The sequence below is a fragment of the Leucoraja erinacea genome, chromosome 39, assembly GCF_028641065.1.
Source record: "Leucoraja erinacea ecotype New England chromosome 39, Leri_hhj_1, whole genome shotgun sequence".
In the NCBI taxonomy this organism is placed as follows: Eukaryota; Metazoa; Chordata; class Chondrichthyes; order Rajiformes; family Rajidae; genus Leucoraja; species Leucoraja erinaceus.
In genome coordinates, this window is record NC_073415.1 from 9331344 (window position 1) to 9348934 (window position 17591).

The window sequence follows — 17591 nt, forward strand, 5'->3', positions numbered from 1 at the left end:
TAGAGAAATAGAGATATTGTTTCAGGTCATTCATCTTTAATCAGAATTTAACAATCTGAAATATTAAGTTAGTCTCTCTCTTCATAGATCCTGCCTGCCCTATGCAGTCTACAAGAAACGCCTATACCCAGAGAGTGGTGAAATTGTGGCAGATGCTTCAACAGGGAGTGCTGGAGGTGAGTAGTCCAGACGTATAAAAGATAAGCGGAATGGGCCTGTAGATGAGGAATAGAAACTTACAGTATGTTAAGAATGGGATAATGTTTGAACAATTTTAGAAGAATGAGGGGGGACCTCGTTGAAACGTACAGAATAGTGAAAGGATTGGATAGAGTGGATGTGGGGAGGATGTTTCCACTAGTGGGAGAGTCTAGGACTAGAGGTCATAGAGGTCATACTCTCAGAACTAAAGGACAATATTTTACGAAGGAGATGAGGAGGAATTTCTTTAGTCAGAGGGTGACAAATCTGTGGAATTCTACCACATAAGGCTGTGGGGGCCATCAGTGGGTATTTTTAAGGCAGAGATAGATAGATTCTTGATTAGTACGGGTGTCAGGGATTATGGGGAGAAGGCAGGAGAAAGGGGTTTGGAGGGAGAGATAGATCAGCCATGATTGAATGGTGGAATAGACTTGATGGTCCAAATGGCCTAATTCTACTCCTACCATTTATGATCTTATAATGATAAGACAACATGCTGGCATGGTTTGGTTTGGCCAAATGGCATGTAGTGTGTTCAGGTGTTGCACCTTCTATATAATGTGTTGAGAGAGAGAGAGTTAACTTGGAAGGAGAATACACAAAGCCAGAGTAACTCAGCGGGTCAGACAGCATCTCTGGAGAAAAGGAATAGTTGGGTCGAGACCCTTCGACCCGAAACGTCACCTGTTCCTTCTTTCCAGAGATGCTGTCTGACCCGCTGAGTTACTCAAGCTTTTTGCGTCTGTCTTCAGTTTACAGTTTCTTCATACACTCTGGGAAGGAAATTGGTTTCTTAATGCAGAGTAACCCTTGTGAACCCGTATGGCATGGATTTAATTTCCTTCCTCAATATCTGGTTGCCATGTGTCAGCAAACATATATGCGGCCAAAATTTCCAGGAAGCAAGCAATGTGACTTATGTGTGCTGGCTTCATTGATATATTTCATGAGAGCCTCACCTTACTGTTTATCAGAGAGGCAGGCGGCCAGGGGCTGCATAACCCTAGAGTAAGGAGACCAGTTCTAATGAAAGATCCCAGGCCCAGAATGGTAACTGTTTTTCCTTCCACAAATCGTGCCTGATCTGCTGATGAGTCCCAGAATTTTCTGTTTTTGTCCCTTTGGCTTCCAATTTCGGAATCATCTCCTCATTTAGAAAACAGTCTATGCCTTGATTCCTACTTATTACCACCAAAGTGCCTGACCACACTCTTTGCTACTCTGTATTCCATCTGCTACTTTTGCCTAGAGTCGTGGGGAATCGAGGATTAGCGGACAGAGGTTTAAGGTGATGGGTAAAAGGAATCTGAGGGGTAACTTTTCACACAATGGGTGGTGGGTGTATGGAACGAGCAGCCAGAGGAGGTAGTTGAGGCTGGGACTATTGCAACGTTGAAGGAACAGTTAGACAGGTACATGGATAGGACAGGTTTGCAGGGATATGGACCAAACGCGGGCAGGTGGGACTAGTGTAGCTGGGACGTTAGCCGGTGTGGGCAAGTTGGGCTGAAGGGCCTGTTTCCACACTGTATCACTCTATGACTCTATGATTCTCTGACACTCTCCCTACCTGTCCAAGTCCTGCCTCAGACTCCTTGCTTCCTCTGTGCTACCTGCCCCACCACCTATCTTCGTATCTTTCGCAAACCTGGCCACAAAGCAATCAATTGCATCATCCAAATCATTAATAAACAACGTGAAAAGTAGCAGACCCAACACCGACCCCTGCGGAAGACCGCTGGTCACTGCAGTCAACCAGAGAAAAACCTCTTTATTCCACTCTTTGCCTTATGCCATTCAGTTCATCTTCTGGTAGTACCTTCCCTCTAATACCCTGGGCTCACATCTTCTTTAGCGGCCTCATGGCGGCACCTTATCAAAGGCCTGAACATCCCAGTTACTGCTATTAATCACTGAACAAGCTGACATGAACACGGCAGAAGAAGCTGAACCCTTATATACATGCCATCCCATGAGTAGTCAGCAGTCTGATTCAATTCCAGTAAAACCAGACACTTTCCCAAAGTTGTGCAACTAGAAAGTTTCATATTCTGAGTTATGTTATGGGTCAGAGATTTAAAAATGAAACAAACTCAGAGTCAGCTCTGGGCTTTGTGTGATACAGGAATGTTTGAATGTTTATGCATGATCAATAACTTTCAGCATTCCTTTGTTTTAAAGCCTTTAAGTTTTACATTCTCCATATAGTGTGTATGATTGTGTTTTAATTTCGCTCGTCTCTTAATATTCTTGGGGATGAGTCATTTCTGAACTTGTTTACATTGAAAGCTCTGAGTTTTAAAGCATCACATGAGGTTTGGCAGGAGAGAGAGAGAGCGAAGGTACACAAAATTGCTGGAGAAACTCAGCGGGTGCAGCAGCATCTATGGAGCGAAGGAAATAGGCGACAAAACCCTTCTTCAGACTGATGAGAGAGAGCTGCGTCAAGCTCCACCTAGGTTTTCTCTATTCATCTGACATGATTTTAATTTTTAGTTCACTGCAAAAAGAACTGTTTTAAATTTGAATTTTATTTCCAAAAGTTTCTAAAGATGCAAAGTGCAAATCTGGACTTTGATTTCATTTCCATTTTCCAAACACACCCTCTTATTTTTCCTATCTTTTCCCCTGAGTTTAAAGATATTGTGTTTTACTTGATACCATTGTTATTTAAGTTAAGGACAGCTGGAATTGTAACTGTACACCGTGGTGTGAGACTGTGTGACAGTGAATGTCAGTGTGTGTGAGACTGTGTTACAATGTGAGTCAATAGACAATAGGTGCAGGAGTAGGCCATTTGGCCCTTCGAGCCAGCACCGCCATTCAATGTGATCATGGCTGATCATCCCCAATCAGTACCCAGTTCCTGCCTTCTCCCCATATCCCCTGACTCCGCTATTTTTAAGAGCCCTGTCTAGCTCTCTCTTGAACGCATCCAGAGAACCTGCCTCCACCGCCCTCTGAGGCAGAGAATTCCACAGACTCACCACTCTCTGTGAGAAAAAGTGTTTCCTCGTCTCCGTTCTAAATGGCTTACTCCTTATTATTAAACTGTGGCCCCTGGTTCTGGACTCCCCCCACATCGGGAACATGCTTCCTACCTCTAGCGTGTCCAGTGTGTGTGAGACTGTTACAGTGTCAGTGTGTGTGAGACTGTGTCACAGTGTAAAAGTGAATGTCAGTGTGTGTGTGACTGTGAGAGTCAAGTATCAATGTTATTGACTTCTGAGACTGCACTTCGCAATTTTCTTATTTATACTTTGACATTAACATTGAGACTAAATTCGAGTCGATGGTGACAAATGTCATTTTTTAATAAAAGAAACTGTACAGCAGATTGTACTCCAGCAGTGAAACATAACAGATACACAATGAGTGTTTAGCAGCAGAGTCCAGGAACACAAAGAGAATGACCTAACAACGTCACTAACTCTATCAACACTGGTCTCTGGAACATGAAAGAATGAGGTTTGATTTTGCCGCAAGCTGCCACACGCTTCATGCTGTGTGTGTGATCCGGAGTTCACAAGCAGGATCTTTGCATTCAAGATGCCAGCGTGAACCTACCAGTTTCTGGGTCTTGCGTATCAGGGAGCAGGAGATGGAGGAGTGGACGTTTGGGGCGCAGGTATTAGCAGAGCGAGCTAATCTCACTCTTGGTGCACCCCCACTTACAGCAGGCATTAGACAGAGCCACCACCACATCCCTCCCCTTCCTATCCGTGCTCCTCAGAGCCTCCAGAACGTCATTGGAGATGCTCCTCCGGCTCCTGCCCTCATCCCCGAATCCCACCAGGAACCTCCAGCTGGCCGAGTCATAGCTGGCGGCGTCGTCAGCGAGATCCCAGCTGTCGGGGTTGGCATCGTCCAGAGACTGCGGCATGTGGGAAAAGGGGTCAGCGATGTCTGCAGGAGAGAGAGAACAAATCTTAACCCCCACACGTCATTAAATCCAAATTACAGAAGCAATAAGTCGAGCAAAACACAAAGTACAGGAGTAACTCAGCGGGTCAGGCAGCCTCTGTGGAGGGAATGGATCGGTGACGTTTGATGATGATGATGATGCTTTAATGTCACTTGCAGCTAGCTCAGTACGGTGAAAATCTTTGTTATTTCATATAAAGTACACAAAAAAGTCACCACAAAGCTGCCGACAAAATAATAAAAAGTACTGTGTGGGAAGGAACTGCAGAGGCTAGTTATACACCAATGATAGACACAAAATGCCGGAGTAACTCCGAATGGTCTCCGTTTATTTTAGACAATAGACAATAGGTGCAGGAGTAGGCCATTCAGCCCTTCGAGCCAGCACCGCCATTCACTGTAATCATGGCTAATCATCCACAATCAGTACCCCGTTCCTGCATTCTCACCATATCCCTTGACTCCGCTATTTTTAAGAGCTCTATCTAACTCTCTTGAAATCACCAACAAATTGGCCTCCACTGTCTTCTGAGGCAGAGAATTCCACAGATTCACAACTCTCTGGGTGAAAAAGTTTTTCCTCACCTCCGTTCTAAATTTATAGACAATAGACAATAGGTGCAGGAGTAGGCCATTTGGCCCTTCGAGCCAGCACCGCCATTCAATTTGATCATGGCTGATCATCCCCAATCAGTACCCCGTTCCTGCCTTCTCCCCATATCCCCTGACTCCACTATTTTTAAGAGCCCTATCTAGCTCTCTCTTGAAAGCATCCAGAGAACCAGCCTCCACCGCCCACCACCGAGGCAGAGAATTCCACAGACTCACCACTCTCTGTGAGAAAAAGTGTTTCCTTGTCTCCATTCTAAATTTATGACTACAATATCCTGTCCATAGAATGTCATTGTCCTATCTGGGACACATGACAATAAACTCTCTTGTCTCTTGACTTAAATCAGATTCAGATTCAATTTTAATTGTCATTGTCAGTGTACAGTACCGAGACAACGAAATGCATTGGACAACAAAATGACCTACCCCTTATTCTTAAACTGTGGCCTCAAGTTCTGGACTCCCCCAACATGTTTCAGATTCAGATTCAGATTCAATTTTAATTGTCATTGTCAGTGTACAGTACAGAGACAACGAAATGCAGTTTCCCACCTCTAGCGTGCCCAGTCCCTTAATAATCTTATATGTTTCAATAGTATTCACTTGTATTTTATTCAAAAAGCTGAGAGGTAACCACCATACAATTCTCACAGCTGCAGTATTAGCTTTGGGAAATGCCCACAGTCTCTATGCGTGACAGTGGAGATAACATCAATTCACACCTTCCCCCCCCCAGTTTTTATATTCAGCAAATTAAACATGATAGAAAACTGAACATCCTGATGTGGTTTGTGCTAGTTATGTGACCAGCGTTCTTGCAGTGGCTATACCTATCTCTGCATCCTGTCCCAGAAAGTAGTATAGCTTCAACTTGTTACTTCAACCTGCTAGTTCTCAAAAGACGGCACAGCAAATCTACAAAGATCAATATCATCTGCTTCTGCGAATAATATGCCGAAGCTCGGCTGTACATATAGTGGTCTGAAGAAGGGTCTCGACCTGAAATGTCAGCTATTCTTTTTCTCCAGAGATGCTGCCTGACCCACTAAGTCACTCCAGCATTTTGTGTCTTGGCTTCAGTTTAAACCAACATATGCAGATCCCCCCAACACATCACACAGAATGTCTGTCATGCTCTAGGGAAATATAGACATTTAATCACATTGATTATCAGTCACTAGGGTGGAATTCTCAAATTTTGGGGGGCAAAGCTTTAAGACAAGAAAAGGAAACTTTATAGCAATGATCTAAGCTACATTTTCTTTGACCTCCATTCCCTTTGTTCTATTTTCACACCTTACACTTCCTTATCTATGTTCTCCCTCTCCCCTGACATTAACACTATACACACATTAAGGTCAATTTTAAATTTTACATTTATACAAAGCCAATTAAATAACAATCAGTCTGAAGAAGGGTCTCGACCCGAAACATCACTCATTCCTTCTCTCCAAAGATGTTGCCTGTCCCGTTGAGTTACTCCAGCATTTTGTGTTTAGCTTTGGTTTAAGCCAACATCTGCAGTTCCTTCCTACAAACTTTATAAAGGATTTGCAAAGCCGGTATTTCTTCTGCAAAGAGTGGTGGGTGCCTGGAATATGCTGCCCAGGGAAGTGGTGGAAGCAGCGACATTAGCAATGTTAAATAGGGATTTAGGCAGACACATGAACAGGCAAGGATATAGACCATGGGTAGGCAGATGGGATTAGTTTCAATTGCATATTGGTCGGCACAGACATTGTGGGGCGAAGAGCCAGTCATGTGTTGGCCCGTTGAGTTACTCTAGCTTTTTGTGTCTATCTTCGATGTAAACCAGCAACTGCAGTTCCTTCCTACACTACTGTTCCATGTTCCTTGTCCTAATGTGGGGAATCCACCCTGCCTCGGCGGGTGGAATGGGGGAGCTGTTAGAAAACATAGAAAAAAAATAGGTGCACAAGTAGGCCATTCGGCACGTCGAGCCAGCACCGCCATTTAATATGATCATGGCTGATCATCCAAAATCAGTATCCTGTTCCTGCTTTCCCCCCATATCCCTTGATTCCGTTAGCCCTAAGAGCTAAATCCAACTCTCTCTTGACATAATCTAGTGAATTGGCCTCCACTGCCTTCTGTAGCAGAGAACTCCACAGATTCACAACTCTCTGGGTGAAAACGTTTTTCCTCATCTCAGTCCTAAATGGCTGACCCATTATTCTTAAACTGTGTGACCCCTGGTTCTGGACTCCCCCAACATGGGGAACATTTTTCCTGCATCTAGCCTGTCCAATCCTTTAAGAATTTGATATGTTTCTAGACTGCTGGGTTTTCTGCCTGCCACACGGTGCAATAGTTTCTCACCCTTCGTTAGGAAAGATCCCTCAAATCCAGCATCAAAGACAAATCAAAGGCAATCTGTCTCTTCCGTGTCCCACCTGGCTCCCATTACATAGAACCTAATCCCTGGATGACATTTTAAGCCATGGGAATTACAGACGGAATGCTCATTTGTACCTGGCAGGTTTATCTCACTCCGCTTCCACCTGGACCCTCCACAGGTAAAGATGACAGCCCGAATAAACTCTCTCCCGCAGAGTTTGACACCGAGACTTGGATTCCGAGCTTCAGCTTCCAGCTGGGACCCTGGGCTGAGCAGCCAGACAGCCAGGGTGAACCAGAGTTTCTGCATGTCCTGTCGTCTGAGGAGAGAGAAAGAGGAGAGAAGAAGAGAGTGAGTGAGTCAGGAGCGTGAGCACGTCTTGCTGGCTGTGGGGTGCGACTCCTTCTGTGCTCTCCTTGCTCCGAGCTGGCTCTATTTAAACCCTTGTTGATATCTGATAAAGAGACATAATTATAGAGCAGTCACAACACACGACAGCAGACTGACGGTTTAATGATTGGTGTCAGGAGCAATGTAAAGGTCTTGGGGAATGAGGAGGAGACGGACACACGATGTGCCTCATACCAAGCATACGTCTCCTTCGTAACTTATCAAACAAGAAATTAAAAAATCATTTCAACCAAACACGCACAAAACAGAATGTTTTAAAACAATTATATTGTTATAATTTGTCAAACCCCCTTACCTCACCTCATCAGCACAAGTTTTAGTCTAGAAGTTACTTTGAGTCATCTCAGAGTCTTACTTTGAGCCTTGAGTCTTAACTTTACTCAAAGTAAGTCCCAAACACAATCTTGTCTATTCAAGGACCCAGTAGCACAGCTGGTGGAGATGCTGCCTGATGGTCAGAGACTCTGGTTGGATCCACTCCTCTGGTGCTGTTGGTGTTGAGTTTGCACGTTCTCCCTGCAATTATATGGGGTTTCCTCCCACATCCGATAGAGACATGCGGGTTTGTAGTTTACTTGCCCTCCACCGATTGCTCTTCATGTTTAGCGAGTGGATGCTAAAGTGGGATAAGATAGAACAAGTGTGAGCGGGTGAGTGATGGTCAGAGTGGGGCCAAAGATTCATGTTGTATCTTTCAATCAAATTCATTTACAGTTTCCCGGCTGATTGGTCATTGCTTGTCAGATGGATTGTTTAGGGAGCTTCAATTCTATGTTGCAGAGCTATGCATGTGTCACCTGCCATGGACATTGGGATGACTGTAACACTCCTCAGGGTATACACACTCAAATGTATCCCACACACTGATATTTTTGTGGAATCAATGTTATACAATGCAGAAAGCAGCATTTCCAGCTACAAAAACCACACTGACAGTAACCATCCCATTTACACCTTCCCTCCCTCTTTCTTATCAAATCCTCACATTTTCAACTGCTCACACACACAATTGGAGCAATTTGCAGAGGGCAGTCAACCTACCAACCTGTGTGTCTTTGGGTTGCAAGAGAACATTGGGGGAGGTCACGGTGATGCAGAGGTAGAGAAGGAATAAGTGACATTTTGGGTCGAGACCCTTCTTCAGACTTCAGACTCAGTCTGTAGAAGGGTCTCGACCCCAAATGTCACCCATTCCTTCTCTCCATAGATGCTGCCTGAACGTCTGAAGAAGGGTTTCGGCCCGAAACGTCGCCTATTTCCTTCGCTCCATAGATGCTGCTGCACCCACTGAGTTTTTCCAGCAATTTTGTGTACCTTCGATCTTCCAGCATCTGCAGTTCCTTCTTGAACAACATGCTGCCTGACCCGCTGAGTTACTCCAGCAATTTGTGTCTATCTGCGGTGTGAACCAGCATCTGCAGTTCCTTCTGTCATACTTTTACGACTGCCCCTGTATGAGTGGGGGAAGGAGACAGTGATAGGATGATTTTACCGGGTTGCATGCAAAACAAAGAAGTTCACTGTACCTCGGTGCATGTGAGAATGAAACATCATTGAAGAGTTAGTGAGAGAGTGAGAGGGAGAAAGAGAGAGAAAGTTTCGGCAATGTAAATTTGCATTTGAATCTGTGTATGGATTTTTGAACTGACTCATGTAATTAATGAATTGCCTCATCTACTGTATCATCACCAAGGTGGACTCAGCAATTGATCTAAAAACGGGCATTAATTGAAGAACAATTTACGATGAGCCTTTTCCTGTGACTAAATCCCAGTCGATGTGTATATGTCAAACTGATAACCATGGACTCTGACAGAGATCCCATCAGCTGCCAACTCCAATATGCGCAACTGAAGGCAGTCATTGCACAAGCATGTTATCTACTACAACAAAAGGTTTTGTAACATTGAGTATTTTTGCTGGTGATGCTGATGAGTTGGACCATCCTGTAGTAAAGAGGCTGGAAAATGCAGCCACTTTTAATTAAAGATTTATTTTCACATCATCCCCGAAAGGGCATTTGTTAAATGTCACTTTGCCTGTTGGCTTTAATCTCATTCTAATCTTGTGAACATGGATCAAGTTATCAACTCCTGCTTCTTATTGAACAACAGAATGACATTTTGCTCAATCGTAAGACAAATGTCACGGAGCAGCGACTATGAACAAGTGATAAGGACGGAAGGTTGAATATGTCTACCCGCTGCACTCTGCACAAAGACACTCTCGCTGAATGGAATTCTTCACAACTTCTGGAAGATGAATCGTGGAATTGTGCTCCTGTGAGAGTCAACACTATCAGGAGGGAGAACTGTACCACAGGTAGAGTGGTCACCTTCAGGAGAGAGGACTGTGTACCCCAGAGAGAGAGAGTCGGCTCAGTTCAGCTCAGTTCTGGAGTTTACAATGATGAGGGGCAAACTCATTGAAACTCACCGAATAGTGAAAGGCCTGGATGTGGAGAGGATGTTTCCACTAGTGGGACCAGAGGACACAACCTCAGAATTAAGGGAAGGCGATGAGGAGGAATGTATTTAGTCAGAGGGTGGTGAATCTGTGCAATTAATTGGAGGCCAAGTCAATGGCTATTTTCATGGCAGAGATAGATAGATTCTTGATTAGTGCGGGTGTCAGGGGATATGGGGAGAAGGCAGGAGAATGGGGTTAAGAGGGAAAGATAGATCAGCCATGACTGAATGGTGGAGTCGACCATGGGCCGAATGGCCTCATTCTGTTCCCATTGCTTATGAACATGAATTTATAAGCACCTTGAGGAGAGGGAACTGTACCCCAGTGAGGGTACCCCCCCATTTGACCCTAAAACGGGTTAGTAGTTTAACTGTAAGCATAATGTAAGAATCCACAGTTCAATATGGGTAATCAAGTTCAATATGGGTGTCAATCCCCCCCCCCCCCCCCCCCCCCCCCACCTGAATCTAAAACTGACTCAACCTATCCTTAAACTGTAGCTAATACCCTCTCACCCAGGCAACATCTTGGTATAGTTTAGTGGCTGGATGAGTGGGTATTAACTACAGTGTAAGGATAGGTTGAGGGTAGTTTTAGATTCTGGTAGCGGGGGAATGACACCCCTGGTTGGTGGGCCGAAGGGCCTGTTTCCATGCTGTATCTCTAAATTAAACTAGATCTCTAAAGTCTAAAGTCAGAAGGCAAGCTCTGATCTATTTTTTGGGGCCATGGACACAGGAGGTATGAAGGGTCTCGACCCGAAATGTCACCTGTTCCTTCCCTTCAGAGATGCTGCCTGCCCTACTGAGTTACTCCAGCTTTTTGTGTCTATCTTCGACACAAGAAGTAGGTTGTGTTACAGTACAGAATAATATGGTAGAAGTTTATAAAAATGTCGTATGTGATTTAGTTCAATCGGAAACTATGATCTTAAATTCAAACAAATTAAATCATGCAGTACAAGACATGAATTGCCTCGAGGACACTGGGAAACTAAACGTTTAATGTTCAATGCATTTAATTTTTAATGCATAGTTAAATATAGGGCTCATTGAACACACAAAACTAACAGGAAAAGAGAAGTTGAAGGGTAATTCATGTATCAAAGGAAATGTGACGTTGTCAGAAGGAACAGAAAATGGGAAAATGGGAATGGAAAGAAAATTAGATGTTAGTAAAACAGACTTTGAAATAGATAGGAATGGGTAATTAGAATTACAAGTGACAGTTGCTGAGTTTCTTTTGAGAGAAATTGTTGGATTTTTCAATATTAACAATATCAAGGATATGGAGAGTGTTGAGCTGCATTAAAACATTGGGCCTCAATCTTCTTCAGTAGAGCAGCAGGCATGAGGTAACTGGCCTACTCCTGTAAAAGACAAACTGCTGGAGTAACTCAGTGGGTCAGGCAGCATCTGTGGAGAGAAGGAATGAAACAGTTTTTCGGGTTGGGACCCTTCTTTAGACTGAGTGTAGCAGAAAAGAAGTGGTAGCAGGACAAATCGTGGCAATGTGTGGGAAGGAACTGCAGATGCTGGTTTAAACCGAAGATAGACACAAAATGCTGGAGTAACAGCGCAACAGGCAGCATCTCTGGAGAGAAGGACTGGGTGACGTTTCGGGTCGAGACCCTTCTTCAGACTGAGAGTCAGGGGGAAAGGGAGACATAGAGATATAGAAGGGTAAGGTGTGAAAACAGGTGATCAAAGGGGATGAAGTTCAAGGGAAATGTAGAATAGATCATTGTTAGCTATGGGGAAGGTGACCACGAGGCATGCAATGTAAAATTTAATCAGGAGGACAGTAAAACTAGTCAGAGAACAAGGATGGGGGAAGGATGGAGGGAGAGGGAAATCAAGGGATTACTTGAAGTTGGAGAAATCTATATTCGTGCCGCTGGGGTGTAAGCTGCCCAAGTGAAATATGAGGTGCTGTTCCTTCAATTTGCGCTGGGCCTCACTCTGACAATGGAGGAGGCCCAGGACAGAAAGGTCAGTGTGGGAATGGGATGGGGAGTTAAAGTTGGGAGATCGGGAGATCATGCCGGTTTAGGCGGATTGAGCAGGATGTTCAGCAGAATGATTGCCGAGCCTGCTCTTGGTCCTGCCGATATGAAAGTCCGGCTGTTTGATGCCTAAATGTGGCCTATGAAGGATCAAGGCTAGGCTCTCTCTGTGTACACTAGCCTCCCACATCCCTCTTGAAATGGACATAATACTCTGGAGTTTATGAAGAGAGATAGTGTCTATAGGAAGACTACCTTTGAGCCTCAGCGTCATTCCCTCGCCAGTATTATGATATATATTTTATTACCATTTGTCACCCAGCAATATTAAATGCCCGGTCCCACCCCTGTTCAAACTGTTATCATCACCACACAACCCCGCATGGCTATGTGTGTTGAAGTCCTTAACTTGATTCACATTCATATATCTGCATTCACACATTGTAAACTCAAATTGGTTATATCATTTCCATTTGAACTAATCTCAGTCAAATACTTGCACTGACTAATCTAGTGTGAACTTTCTCCCCACATCTCTTTTCACAACTTTGTCATTCTTTTTTTATTTTCAGTTTTAGGGTGGCACAGTGGCGCAGCGGTAGAGTTGCTGCCTCACAGCGCCAGACACCCGGGTCCCATCCTGACTACGGGTGCTGTCTGTACAGAGTTTGTACGTTCTCCCTGTGACCTGCGTAGGTTTTCTTCAGGAACTCCGGTTTCCCCCCACACTCCAAAACACCTACAGGTTTGTAGGTTAATTGGCTTGATATAAATGTAAAATTGTCCCTAGTGTGTGTAGGATAGTGTTAATGTGCGGGGATCGCTGGTCGGTGCAGACTCAGTGGGCTGAGGGGCCTGTGTCCATGCTGTATCTCTAAACTAAACTAGACTAAACTAAAGTTTTCCCAACTCCAGATCTATTAGTCTTGTGCTTTCCCAATACACACTGGTTGATGTAGTCCTGGACTATTTCCTTCCTCTGCCTGAATCCCCCCTCACCAGAACCCCATCTAACTGTTTCCTGCTCAACTGTTGTTGATACTCCCAGAGGTCCACCTTCTGGCAAAGTAGCTTCGACCCTCCCGTACAGCACAAGCTGATTGCCAGGCAGCACGGATGTTGTTCCATTCCTGATTAAGTGCATCCCATCTGGATTGCAGAAAGGAGACACAAGGAACTGCAGATGGTGGAATCTTGAATAAAACACCGAGTGCTGGAGGAACTCAGCTGGTCAGGCAGCATCTGTGTAGGGAATGGACAGATTATGTTTTTGGGCTGAGACCCTTCTTCAGATGGAATGTAGAAGTACCCTTTTCCCCACTAAAGCCCTCCTCCTAAATCATATCCTCTGCCAGGCTTGCTTCTGCCTCACCTTCCTATGTCTCTCACTTGTACATGCCACGTACATGCCATTGGTACATGCCATTGGTACATGCCACTGGTACATGCCACATACATGCCACTGGTACATGCCACTGGTACATGCCACTGGTACATGCCACATACATACCACTGGTACATGCCACATACATACCACTGGTACATGCCACATACATACCACTGGTACATGCCACATACATACCACTGGTACATGCCACTGGTACATGCCACATACATACCACTGGTACATGCCACATACATACCACTGGTACATGCCACATACATACCACTGGTACATGCCACATACATACCACTGGTACATGCCACTGGTACATGCCACATACATACCACTGGTACATGCCACTGGTACATGCCACTGGTACATGCCACATGGTACATGCCACTGGTCGTGGTGGCTACATGCCACTCATGCCACTGGTCGTGGTGGCTAACCCTCGAGGTCGAGGATGATGGTCCACAACGTTCTGTTGTTTTTATGGACTCTCAGGTGGCTTATGAGTTCAATCTTCAGCATTCAGGACGGGTAATTCCAGACGGCAGGTCGGGCTTTGGTTGTTGCTGCCTCTTTTTCTGTTTTCTTCTCTTTTCTTCTAATTCTGCTCATCACTCGGCTTCGAAGGGTCGCTGATCCTTCTGCAGATGATCTGATTGTATTGCTTCCACTATTTTCTAGTGATCACCTTTCCCTCTCTACCTGCAGTGTGTCTGTCTCCCTGAACATACATCTGTGCATGGCTGAGTTCCCAGTTACCAGTCCAGCTGAAGAAGGGTCTCGACCTGAAACGTCACCCATTCCTTCTCTCCAGAGATGCTGCCTGTCCCACTGAGTTACTGCAGCACTTTGTGTATATCTGCTGTAAGCACTCTCAGCGCAGCCTCCTCTACCCATGCCCTGCGGTATCACATCTATCCCAGTGCCATTCTGCATCAGGCCCTGCTGATTTATCAGCTTTCAGCCCTATTGATTTCCCAACACTATTAATTTCCCCATTTCTCTGGACTTGTTGTTCGACACTATGACCATGACACTTTCCTTTATAACAAGAGGAATCGAATATAGGAGCAAAGAGGTCCTTCTGCAGTTATACAGGGCCTGGTGAGACCACACCTGGAATATTGTGTGCAGTTTTGGTCCCCTAATTTGAGGAAGGACATTCTTGTGATGCCTCTCTCAAGGAGCTCTAGGTTTGAGGTCCCAGTCCCTATGTTCATCACTTCTGAGATCTGATTCTAAAATCATTCAAGAGTGATTTTGAGATCAGTGGATTTGGTCTTTGCTTTGGATTGCTTTTCTCTCTTTGATGTTTTGAGGTGTTTATTGTGTTGGTGTTTTGCCACCAATGTTTTGCGTTCCTTGTTTCTGATGTGCCTGTTTTGCAGCCTGAACTGAGGTCAGTATTTTGCAGATGCTGCTTTGGTGATGATGTTTTGTGTAGGTTTTGTGAAGTTTGTGTCTTATGATTGAGGTGTTATTTGAGGCAGTGTCTCAGCGTCAAAGTTTTGAGCCCTTTGTGTTTCACTTTTATGTTTTTGGGATAGAAACATAGAAAAACAGTTGCAGGTGGAGGCCATTCGGCCCTTCGAGCCAGCACCGCTATTCAATAAGATCATGGCTGATCATCTGTATCCTGTTCCTGCTTTCTCCCCCATCTCCCTTGATTCCATTAGTCCTAAGAGCTAAATCTAACTCTCTCTTGAAAACATCCAGTGAATTGGCCTCCACTGCCGTCTGTGACAGAGAATTCCACAGATTCACAACTCTCTGGGTGAAAAAGTTTTTCCTCATCTCAGTCCTAAATGTGCCTATTCTTAAACTGTGACCCCTGGTTCTGGACTCCTCCAACACCGGGAACATTTTTCCTGCAGTGCTTTGGATTTGATAAGGGCTTTGGATTTTGTGTTACTAAGTGAGTGTTTTGAGTGGGTATTTCGGGATGGTGTTTTAAGGCATTGTTTCAGGCTCAGGGTGAGGTTAGTGTTTGTGGATGGTGTCAGTGACCAGAACGTGGACCTCTGCTGCCATTCAGTGGCTGACTCTGGTATTGCGTACAGTCTTAGTCATGTTGTGAGAATACACAAAATGCTGGAGTAACTCAGCGGGACAGGCAGCATGTGTTGGAAGGAATGGGTGACGTTTCAGATCGAGGCCCTTCTTCAGACTTAGGGAATGTTCATACTGTGATGAGCCTGTGAGGGAAACAGAAAATAAGAGCTGGAATTGGCCCTTCGAGCCTGCTCGATCAAAAAATACAATCATGACTGATTCTCTATCCCAATACCATATTCCCTTTCTCTGCCCATATTCCTTGGTGATTTCTGCAACTAGAAATGTATCTAGCTTCTGCACCGTGTCACAGTTACTGGAGCCGCTACCGTACCGTACCAGAGACTCGGGTTCAATCTTGTCCCACGGTGCCATCTGTGTGGAGTTTGCATGTTCTCCCTGTGGAGCTTCCCCCGAATGCTCTAGTTTCCCCCCCCACATCCAAAATCGCCACTTTATGTTGCTGTTAGTGTGTAGGGTGAGGGGCAGAATCCTGGAAGAGATGATGCGAATGTGGAGAGAATAAAATGGAGATAGTCTTAGTGTAAATAGGTGTTTGATGGTGGCGCAGCGGTAGAGTTGCTGCCTTACAGTGCCAGTGACCCAAGTTCCATCCCGACTACGGGTGCTGCTTGTATGGAGTTTGTACGATTTCCCTGTGACTGCCTAGACTTTCTCAGGGTGCTCCGGTTTCCTCCCATATCCCAAAGAGATACAGGTTTGCAGGTTAATTGGCTTTGGTAAAAATTGTAATATTGTCGCCAGTGTGTGGGACGGTGCTGGCATGCGCACTCCACACAGGCAGCACTGGAACCCGACAGCCAGGGGAATGGAGCAACAGCTCTCAAGGCCTTGCTACTGTGCTTTTCCAAAAACGATGAACAAACCTTGACCTTCAGTTGGGGTCTTTCTCTCAGAATTGCCCCTTTGTTGACACAGCATAATATTGACAGTCTAACACTGTTCCCTACCGTGTCCGTCCCACTTTACACCCCTTCCCCTCCCTCTTCTTCACCTGCCTCTCTCCCCACTGCTTTTACACTCACACATCACCACCTAACATCCCCTTACTCCACACCCTTTCTGGCCTTTTACCAGGGGTTTTGAAAGAGTGTAATGGGGAGGGAACAGGGCAGTGGGATTAAATCCAGCTCCTGCACAGTGGCAAAGTTACTGGAGCCACTACCTGACCACACCAGAAACTCAAGTCCTGAGATGCTACCTATGTGGAGTTTGCACGTTCTCCCTGTGAACCTGTGGAGCTCCCCAGAATGCTCAATAAACTAAGGTGAACTAAAGATAGAGAGCTAGAGGAGAGAGTGGGGATTAATCCAGGACTTTAGCAGATTGGGTCAGACACAAAAAGCTGGAGTAACACAGCAGGTCAGGCAGCATCTCTGGAGGTGATGTTTTGGGTCAAAGCTCTTCTTTAGACTTGGGATTAGTTAGGGGTGTGATACGGGATTTTGAGAATGGGATTAGAGTCAGGTGAGAATAAATGTATTAGTTAAGTATGTTTACATACAAGGAATTTGATTTAATGCTTTGCTCACACATGGTAAAAACACGATATACATCAGTGAAAATATTATAATTTAAACATGTGGAAATGTGAAAATATCTGAGTAAAAAAAGGCTACAGACTTTTGGCTGTTGAGTAGAGCTACTGCTCGTGGGAAGAAGCTGTTTTTATGTCTGGCTGTGGCAGCTTTGACAGTCCGGAGTCGCCTTCCAGAGAGAAGTGGTTCAAAGAGTTTGTGGCCAGGGTGAGAGGGGTCAGAGATGATCTTGCCCGCTCGCTTCCTGGCCCTTGCAGTGTACAGCTGGTCAATGGAGGGGGTGGAGGTTGCAGCTAACAATTTTCACGGCTGATCGAACGATGCGCTGTCCTTGTGAGGGTTAGTGGGGGATGGATGCTGGGTACTGGGAGAGTGAAGCGCAGTGGGATCATTGTGTTCTGAAATAAAACATCGACACCAACTCTCAGCCCATCGATTCCGTGCTTTTTATTTGTTTATTGATTTTTGATGTTTGTCATATTTAAGTCCCATATATTGGTGGTAAGGTTGTGAACACATTGTACACTGACTGACAAACAGGGGTATAGAGAGAGACCATAGTCTTCGTCTCATAATCAAACAACATGGTGTGGCTAGAATGTG

The 17591-nt window shown here is 45.0% G+C and overlaps 1 protein-coding gene and 1 long non-coding RNA gene across 2 annotated transcripts in view; one reads left to right on the top strand and one right to left on the bottom strand.

Moving 5' to 3' along the window:
* Window positions 1-17591, top strand: part of LOC129714563 (uncharacterized) — a 77474-nt gene that overhangs the window by 26170 nt on the left and 33713 nt on the right. The window contains exon 2 of the long non-coding RNA XR_008726364.1: window positions 88-176. This is a non-coding gene — a long non-coding RNA (uncharacterized LOC129714563). The remainder of the gene's footprint in view (window positions 1-87; window positions 177-17591) is intronic.
* On the bottom strand, window positions 853-7771 carry rln3a (relaxin 3a). The gene is made up of 2 exons (XM_055664271.1): window positions 7234-7771; window positions 853-4110 (listed from the first exon to the last, which is right to left on the bottom strand). The coding sequence occupies exons 1-2, from the start codon at window positions 7406-7408 to the stop codon at window positions 3836-3838; spliced, it is 450 nt and encodes a 149-aa protein (XP_055520246.1). The 5' UTR covers window positions 7409-7771; the 3' UTR covers window positions 853-3835.

Coding starts and splice junctions, on each gene's coding strand:
- rln3a (XM_055664271.1), bottom strand. CDS start 7,408: ATGCAGAAACTCTGGTTCACCCTGGCTGTCTGGCTGCTCAGCCCAGGG. Junction 4,111..7,233: donor GAGTGAGATAAACCTGCCAG/GTACAAATGAGC, acceptor TCTCTCCTGCAG/ACATCGCTGACCCCTTTTCC.